Source organism: Chiloscyllium plagiosum, chromosome 13, assembly GCF_004010195.1.
Source record: "Chiloscyllium plagiosum isolate BGI_BamShark_2017 chromosome 13, ASM401019v2, whole genome shotgun sequence".
Classification (NCBI taxonomy): Eukaryota; Metazoa; Chordata; class Chondrichthyes; order Orectolobiformes; family Hemiscylliidae; genus Chiloscyllium; species Chiloscyllium plagiosum.
In genome coordinates this window covers 79,075,105-79,085,066 of record NC_057722.1, presented here as the reverse complement: position 1 = coordinate 79,085,066, position 9,962 = coordinate 79,075,105, and the positions used below count along the sequence as shown (strand labels likewise).

The window sequence follows — 9,962 nt, the reverse complement described above, 5'->3', positions numbered from 1 at the left end:
GGGGCCCAAAACTGGACACAGTACTCCAAATGGGGCCTAACCAGAGCTTTATAAAGTCTCAGTATTTTCCCCTGACTGATGCACCTGACACTATGAGCAATTGAGCACGGCCAAATCACCTGGCCTGCACAGCTTTGGGCTGTGGGAGGAAACTCACACAGGCACGGGGAGAATGTGCAAACTCCACACAGACAGTGACCCGAGGCTGGAATTGAACCTGGCTCCTAGGTGCTGTGAGGGTGTAGCGATAACCACTGAGCCATTGTGCTGCCCTTGAGCCATTGTGCTGCACTGAACCATGGTGCCACCCTAAGTAGATTAAAGCCGAGGTAGATAGATTTCTTGTTAAGCAATGGTGTGAAAGGTTATTGGGAGAGGGGGGGAATGTGCATTTAAAGTTACAATCAGACCAGCCACGATTTCAATGAATGGCAGAGCAGCTTGGAGACACTAAATAGCCTACTCTTGTTCCTGGTTTGGATATTGAAATGTATGTCTCTTGGTATTCCCTACAGTGCAGTATGACACTGCAGCAGCACACTGTTCAAAACCCTCTGACTCGGATTGTTCCTCCAATCATTCCATGTTCTTCAACCAAATAAATTGGCTTGGTCTACAGCATTGTTTAACGGACAGCATCGTTCACGTAAAATACTCAAAAACTTCAGATAATATAGAATGAAAAACCGACAAATCCCACCCACTGCTTCCATAACGAATGTACAATTTATACATAAAACTTGCCATGGATTTTATCTCCTGAAAATAAAGCTTGTAATTTCATAGAATCCCTACAGTGTAGAAGCAGGCCATTCGGCCCATTGAGTTCACAGCGACCCTCCATTGAGCATCCCACCAGACCCAACCTACATTTCTACATAGCTAACCCAACTGGCCTGGACACCATGGGCATGTTAGTATGGCCAATCCCATTTAACCTGCACATCTTTGGACTGCAGAAGGAAGCCCATGCAGACACGGGGAGAATGTGCAAACTACACACAGACAGTCACTCAAGGGTAGAATTGAACCCAGGTTCCTGCTACTGTGAGGCAGCAGTGCTGACTACTGAGCCACCCATAAAATAGTTCAGCAAAATGTTCACAGTAGCTATCTGTCTCCAGTACAAAAGGCCATACAAAACCCAGCACCCATGAGTTGGAGATAGCGCTGGGTTTAGAACATTCCTTGGTTTTGAACATCAGGCTGTGTTGATTCATTGCCAAGCAACAGAATCATACACTCTCCATCAAAAGCCCAACTGCATATAAACAGCATGAGCCTCAGGAACACAGTGTTTCTCAAACCTCTCCAAACAAATTTGTATGGTTACCCATGCTGTCTTGCTCATGTAAACTGAACATGGGGGGGCACAAATTGAATCACTGATTCCAACCGCCACACTTTACCCGAGAGGATACTGTGCAGAAATTATATATTTTCTACAACGTGGGGTGGGAGGTTAAAAAAAATACCCTCACACTTGAAGGACCTTGAATCAGTCCCGTACATACTGAGCAATTGTGCTCACATTATACTCATTTATTTAAATCGGTTATTGTATAACTGTTAAAGTGTGTAGACATCATTGGTTTTGCAAAATTTGACATTGATTAAAATATATCGCACAATTTCCATTTCAAAATAGTGCGCTTCCAACTGCATTACAGAAAGCTTGGTCAATAAGGGCTAGCACAGTGACTCAGTGGTTAGCACAGCACCAGGGATGTGGGTTCGGTTCTACCCTCAGGTTACTATGTGCGTGAGGTTTACATGTACTCGCTGTGTCCGCGTAGGTTTCCTCCTATAGTCCAAAGATGTGTAGGCTAGGTGGATTAGCCATGCTAAATGCCGGGATGGGGTTGGGGAGTGGGTCTGGGTAGGATACTCTTCAGAGGCTTGATGTGAACTGAATAGCCTGTTTCCACACTATAGGGATTCTATGATTCAACCCTGGATATGGTAGCATCCCTTCATTTAACAGCCTGCCTTCACTATACTCTTTTCCATATTGAATGGTGTAATAGAGTAGTGCTTTGACCTGCCTAAAGCACTGCATCATGGAGAGGAAGGTGTTTACAATGGGGGTGGGAGATGGGGTTCGGATTAGCAAGTGATGATGCATAATTTTTCAAGAAGAAATGAAAAACTAAAGACAATATTATTTCTGGAAGAGCTTCCTGGTGGTTCTGGGTGAATTGTTATAGAAAGGTGTTAAAGGAACATGTCACTTCCCTTCCTTTTTTAACAGGGAACACCGTGTCGCTCACAAGATGTTTCCTGTGAGCTGACAGAAGCTGAAAACCAATAAGTGCAACCCAAGGGATTTTCAGAAATTGTGTTGGCCAGCGGTCTAGCTCCAGCAGAATAAAATTGCTTTCCTTTTTCTTCCAGGATCGAGTAGACAACTGTGCAAGCAACCCCTGTCACCGTGGCAACTGCAGCAGCTCTGACGATGGCTATGTTTGTGTTTGTGAAGAAGGTTATCAGGGTGATACGTGTGATCAACCTCTGCCAAGCACTTTGACCCCGACCTGGGCGGAATCAACGCTGCCATGGCAACCCCAGCCAGCTGCAACGTCTTTGTCGTCCAACACAACCTCACCATTGTCCTCACCCTCAACCTCACCCTCATCCTCATCCTCATCCTCATCCTCGCTCTCATCCTCCTCATCACCCTCACCCTCATCCTCATCTTTGCCCAAACCCTCATACTCCTCATCACCCTCACCCTCACCCTCACCCTTGTCCTTGCAGCAAACAGCCGTCACGCTGTCGCCATGGCAGCCAGAACCCGGACACAAAATTGTAAACCTAACGTGGGACGTCAAAGAGGTAAGAAACCCAACTGTTACACTCAGTCCATCTTCACCCTCAGTTCTGTCAGAGTTATTTCTCCTGGTTGCTTGGTGCTGGAGCGCTCCTCTGTCTAGAGTCATTGAGTTTGAGGGATTTTTATCCAAGGCCTTTCGGCCTCTTAGATCTCAGTGTTCCTGCTAACCGGAGAGGATAATGGCACCTGCACAGAATTGGTATTGTGGCAAGGAGGCCAATCCGTCCATTGTGCCTGCACCTATTCTGTTAGCCAGTGCCAATCTCCTGCCTTTTCCCTGCACGCCATTTCTATCCAAATAAACTCTTCAATGCCCCTCTGGGATTTAAAAAGATTCATTCACAACATGAGGGCTGGACCTGCATGTATTGCCCATCCCGAATTACCCAGAGGGCAGGTAAGAACTAACCCCATTACTGTGGGTCTGGAGTCACACATAGGCCAGACCAGGTAAGGATGGCAGTTTCCTTCCCTAATGGGCCAGACCAGGTAAGGATTGTCAGGGAATTCCCTGACAATCAACAAACGATTCAAGTTCATCATTAAACTCTTAATACCTGATATTTTGTTCAATTCAAATTCCAACATCTGCCATGATGGGATTGGAACTCAGCTCCCAGGAATATTACCTGTACCTTTGGATGAACAGTCCGGTGATAATATTACCAGGCTCTCACCTCCTCCTGCTACCTCAGTTGGAACATGCCTCTACAATGGCCCTCTTTTCCAAAACAGGTCCCAGTGGATTTGATAACATCCGTTGCTGCTAAACATGTTTCAGTCATTGATCTTGATCTCTCCCTCACTTCCATGTCTGCAAGTATACATTCATAGAGTCATAGAGTCATAGAGATGTACAGCACGGAAACAGACCCTTCGGTCCAACCCGTCCATGCCGACCAGATATCCCAACCCAATCTAGTCCCACCTGCCAGCACCTGACCCATATCCCTCCAAACCCTTTCTATTCATATACCCAGCCAAATGCCTCTTAAATGTAGTAATTGTACTAACCTCCACCACTTCCCCTGGCAGTTCATTCTATACATGTATCACCCTCTTCGTGAAAAAGTTGCCCCTTAGGTATCTTTTATATCTTTCCCCTCTCACCCGAAAACTATGCCCTCTAGTTCTGGACTCCCACAGGGAAAAGACTTTGCCTATTTACCCTATCCATGTCTCTCATGATTTTATAAACCTCTATAAGGTCACCCCTCAGCCTCCGATGCTCCAGGGAAAACAGCCCCAGCCTGTTCAGCCTCTCCCTGTAGCTCAAACCCTCCAACCCTGGCAACATCCTTGTAAATCTTTTCTGAACCCTTTCAAGTTTCACAACATCTTTCCGATAGGAAGGAGCCCAGAATTGCACGGCATGGTGGCACAGTGGTTAGCACTGCTGCCTCGCAGTGCCAGAGACCCGGGTTCAATTTCCGCCTCAGGCGACTGATGTGTGTAGTTTGCACGTTCTCCCCGTGTCTGCGTGGGTTTGCTCCGGTTTCCTCCCACAGTCCAAAGATGTGTAGGTCAGGTGAATTGGCCATGCTAAATTGCCCGTAGTGTTAGGTAAGGGGTAAATGTAGGGAATGGGTGGGTTGCGCATCGGCGGGGCGGTGTGGACTTGTTGGGCTAAAGGGCCTGTTTCCACACTGTAAGTAATCTAATCTAATCTAATTTCTACAGCATAGAGTCTATTACTCTCATAGCCTCTCTTACAGTTTTCTCAAATCATTAGGAGGACAGCCCCGTCAATTGGGTGGTGTTTGACCATGAAACCACACAGCCATAAGAAACAGGAACAGGAACAGCAGTAAGGCCATTTGGCCCATGAGCCTGCTCCGCCATTCAATAGGATCACGGCCAATTTAGGATGAGGATCCCATTGAAAGAAAAAGGAACCAAAACCAGAATTTCAAGAGAGTCTCGGGTGGAGGTGAGGGGAGTGATAAACCCCATCTGGTCCATGGACTACACCCCAGGCCCCTGAAGGAGATAGCTGAGGAGATTGTAGAGGCATTGGTGGTGATCTTTCAGGAATTACGAGTCAAAGAGGGTCCTGGGGACTGGAAAGTGGTTAATGTAACCCCCCTGTTTAAGAAAGGAGGGAGGCAGAAGACAGGAAACGATAGGCTGGTTAGCCTGACCTCAGTTGTCGGTAACATTTTAGAGTTTATTATTAAGGATGAGATTGCAGAGTACTTGGAAGTGCACGGTAAAATAGGGATGAGTCAGCATGGCTTCATCAAGGAGAGGTCATACCTGACAAATCTTTTATAATTCTTTGAGGAGCTAGTCAGCACGTTAGACAAAGGAGAGCCAGTGTATGTCATTGAGGCATAGAGCCATGGAGACAGGCCCATAACCTCAAACTGGTCCATGTTGCTCATGGTGCCCAGTCATCTAACTCCAACTGCCCACATATCCCTCTAAACCCTTCCCATCCATGCAACTATCCAAATGTTTTTTTTTAAATGTTGCTATAGTACCAACCTCAACCACTTTCTCTGGCAGCCCATTCCATATCTGCACCACTCTCTGAGTGAAGAGGTTGCCCTACAGCTCCTTCTTAAATCCTTCCCCTCTCACCTTAAAATAATGCCCTCTAGTTTTCAATTCCCCATCACTGGGAAAGAGACTATATGCAGTTATCTTATCTATGCTCCTCATGATTTTTTACATCTCAGAAAGGTCACCCCTCATTCTCCTACGTTCCAATGAATAAAGTGCTATCCTGGCCAACTTCTCCCTATAACTCAGACCTACTAATCCTGGTAATATCCTCGTAAATCTCCTTTACACTCTTTCCTGTTTAACTATGTCTTTCTTACACAGGGTGATTAAAACCAGACACAATACTCCAAGTGCAGCCTCACCAACAACTGTAACATAACGTCCCAATTTCAAGACTCAATACCTTGACCAATGAAGGCCAGCATGCTAAATGCCTTCTTCACCACCCTGTCTACCTGTGACACTGCTTTCAACAAACTATGTACTTGTACTCCCAGGTCCCTTTGTCCATAACACTCCTCAGGACCTTACCATTTACTGTATAAGTCCTACCTTGGTTTGACTTTCCAAAGTGCAACATCTCACACTTACCTGTATTGAACTACATTTGCCAATCCTCAGCCCAGTTCCCCATCTGATCAAGATCCCTCTGTAATTTTTGATAACCTTCCCACTATCAACGATACCTCCTAATTTTCTATCATTTGCAAGTTTACTAAACATGCCTTGTACATTCACATCCAGATCATTTATGTAAATAACAAATAACAAGGGTCCAACCACCGATCCCTGTGACACTCCATTAATCACAGGCCTCCAGTCCCTGAAACAAACTTCAACCATCACCCTCTGCTTCCTGCCATTGAGCCAGTTAGCTAGCTCTCAGAACTCATGTGTTTCCTACAAATCAGAACACTCTATCACTGTCTGAAAACAATGGCATCTTCCTGCTGCACAAAAGAACTATTCTATTGTTATCTATTCAGAGAATTTCTCAAACATAAGCATAAATCATATTCTAATTCAGAATATTGAGCAGATTTATTAATGTTAAATGGAGCAATATTTAAGAGTTAGAAAAAGATTCTGCATTGTGGCATCTAGGGTTATTCAGATTTCCCCACTGACTAAAGTACTGAACTATGTAGTAACTATAACAACACAGTTTTTGCTTTTACCATACAGCAGTGTCCGGCATGGAAAAGAGATATATACCATCTCTGATTGGCTTAGAGAGCCATGTCAGTACTCACAATGCCTGCAGTTATGCAAATACAAACCTTAAACCATTCCAGTCACTGCGTGTCACTCTGACCTGCCAGAGTTTGTCAGCAAGGCGAAAGCTAAGTGGCTGCATTATTATATTACACCGCATTAGGATTTCAGAACACATTTATGAAAGGGTGAAGGGAAAATGAGAATTGAATATCAAAATACTTAGGAACAGTCATGATTGTGACCTGCAGTTTGAGAGAACTGTGTTCAGAATAAATTCGGAACGTGGGAACAGAATTAAGTCTTTCAAATCCCTCAGGTCTGTTCTAACATTCAGGAGATCAGGACTGATCTCATCCCAATTTCACCTTTGCCCCATATCCATTTAATCATTCAACTGCTAGGAACTTACAATAAATAATTGATGTCGCATCACTTGCTGTTTGTTAAAGAGCGTTCCAACTTCCATCACCCTTTAACTATCAAAATGTCAAGGCTGGAAACCACCTGCCTCTGCCTTTGAGACTGTGTTTCCTTGACTTTGACTCTGACACCTGTACACCTAGTTTCTCGCTATCTACTCGAGCTGTTCCTTTCAGCTTCCAGAAAACTGTGATCAAACCGCTCCTCATTCACTTTCCAAAGAACATGCTTGTCGTTTGCTTAAACCCTCCTTGTAATTTCACCTCGTGGGTCAAGGGAGCATTCTGATTGGTCCATGCTGTAGATCTATTGAGAAACATCTCCTTAAAGTGCTGTGCTCAGAGCTGCACTTCCATCTTAATACACACCCAGACTCCTTTTTAGATACTTTTTGTATTGATATTGTCCTCACAGCGCGAGGGACCAGGTTCAATTCCAGCCTTGGGCCTCTGTCTGTGTGGAGTTTGTGCATTCTCCCTGTGTCTGCGTGGGCTTCCTCTGGGTGCTCCGGTTTCCTCCCACAGTCCAAAAGGTGTGCAGGTCAGGGTAGATTGGATATGGTAAGTTGCCCCAGAGATATGCAGAGATATGCAGGCTAGACGGGCTAGCCAGGGGAAATGCAGGGTTACAGGGATTGGGTAAGGCGTGGGTCGGGATGGCTGCTCTTTGGAGGGTCTTTGTGAACTCGATGGGCTGAATGGCCTGTTTCCACACTGTAGGGATGTATAGGTTTGGTGGATTGGCCACGAGAAATGCAGAGTTTACAGGGATAGGGTAGGGGACTGGTTGGAATGCTTTTTGGAGGATCGGTGCAGACTTGATGGGTTGAAAGGCCTCTTCCTGTGTAGCAGGGATTCTATCGGAGAGTCAGCCTCACCAGAGGGAAACAACAAGAAAGCTGCTACGTGAAGATATGTGCACTGGGTTATCTGTCAAACCTGCTCAGCTGGTCCTGTGAAATGATGGTTTCACACAAGTCTGATGCCTGTGGCTATTTTGAAACAGGCACAGGGCATCAGTACAGCTCCACCCAGTGTATTGCGTGAGGAGGGATGTATTTGGTAACTGACATAGTCTGTAGCGGGGTCGGAGAAACCAAAGTGTGATGTTGTTAACAGCTCGCCCCTCTCCTACCCAGCTCTACCATGCAGTGAGCGAAAAGGAACTAAAGACAATTTTGGGGGAGCCACCTCTTTAAGGACCCTACAACCTGCATGTTGGATGATGTGACCAATGACCAATGGATTTTGGATAGGGTTCCTCAGTGAGCTGTCTGTACATGCATTGGGTCTAGTACATGCTTATGGTGAGATCCCTGCACTCCTGTATAACAGCCTACATCAATACAGCACAGAGCGTGTGAGATATAACACTTCCCATGTTAGACACTTGGTGTGTTTCTCATCTACATAGTAGGTGAAGGGTCAATACATTTCTAAATGTTTATATAAACAGTCTCAATGCCAAATGCTGACATAAAAACAAATCTTAGTGCTGAAGTTGACAAGTATTGCCAATGTTTACAAAGGTACAGAAACTCCTCAGTTGTCCTTTAGTACCATAGAGATAAGGGGGTTAAATGATGGTGCACTTTTGTGTGATGTTGTCCCCGGATTTTCACTTTCTCATCCTTTTGTTTCTGGGACTGCACGTCACTGCCAACCAGCACCACCCAGAGCAGCTCTCCCGGGTGAAGGAGGGTGGGTGTTGTGGTCCTGTCACCAGTCTGTCCAAAGTACCAGGTTAATGTCCTGGGACACGGGTTCAGATTCTGCCGTGGTAGATGGTGACATTTGAATTCATAGAGTCATGCAGCACAGAAACAGACCCATCAATCCAACCAGTCCATTCTGACCATAATCCCAGACTAAACCAGTCCCAGCCACCTGTGTCTGGCCCATCTCCCTCTAAACTTTTCCTGTTCATGAAATCATCCAAATGTCTTTTAAATGTTGTAACTGTACCTGCGGCCACCACTTCCTCTGGCAGTTCATTCCACACACGAACCACCCTCTGTGTGTAAAAGTTTCCCCTCAGGTCCTTTTTCAATCAAAGAATAATGAACCTGAACCCCTAGGTTTCTCTGACAGCATTACCCAGGGCACTACTATTAACTATGTAAGCCGGGCCCCTTCTTTGTTTACCCAAATTGCAATATCGCACATTTATTCAAATTAAACTCCATCTCCTGCTCTTCAGCCCATTGACCCAATTGATCAAGCTTTCTTTGCAATCTTAGATAACCTTCTTTACAGTTGACTGTCCCACCAATTTTGGTGTAATCTGTAAACTTACTAATCGTGCGTCCTATATTCTCATCCACATCATTTATATAAATGACAAACAACAGTGGACCCAGCACCGATCCCCGTGGAACACCACTGGTCTCAGGCTTTCATTCCACCATTACCCTCTGTGTCCTACCATCATGCAAATTTTGTATTAAATTGGCTAACTCTCCCTGAATCTCATGTGACTTAACTTTACTAATTAGTGGAACCGTATCTAAGGTTTTATTAAAACTCATGTAAACAGCATCTACCACTCAGCCCTCATCAATCTTTTTGGTTACTACCTCAAAAGATTCAGTCAAGTTTGGGAGACATGATTTCCCACGCACAAAGCCATGTTGACTATCCCTAATCAATCCTTGCCTCTCCAAATGCATAACAATCCTGTCATGGTGGCCATGTAATTATTGGGAAAACCCCATCAGATTCACAAATGCCCTTCAGGAATGGCAATCTGCCCTTCTTACCCAGTGTGACTGGGTAGATGTGACTCCTGACCCACAGCAATGCCCCCTGGGTAATTAGGATGGAGTAATAAATGCTTGCCAGGCTGGAGCTGCTCACACCTCTGAACAAATATTAAACAACTTACCACTTTGCATGCTCACAGTTTCTCTCCCTGCCTCCTCCCTTTCCCTCTCTTTCCCTCTCCTTTTCCATCTCTCTCTCTTTTGCCCTCGTTCTCCCTGTCC

At 45.3% G+C, this 9,962-nt stretch overlaps 1 protein-coding gene across 1 annotated transcript in view; it reads left to right on the top strand.

The window, feature by feature from the left end:
• The window catches only part of dner (delta/notch-like EGF repeat containing), a 184,929-nt gene that overhangs the window by 3,082 nt on the left and 171,885 nt on the right, over positions 1 to 9,962 (top strand). The window contains exon 2 of the mRNA XM_043701666.1: positions 2,334 to 2,835. Coding sequence (XP_043557601.1) covers positions 2,334 to 2,835 — 502 coding nt within the window. The remainder of the gene's footprint in view (positions 1 to 2,333; positions 2,836 to 9,962) is intronic.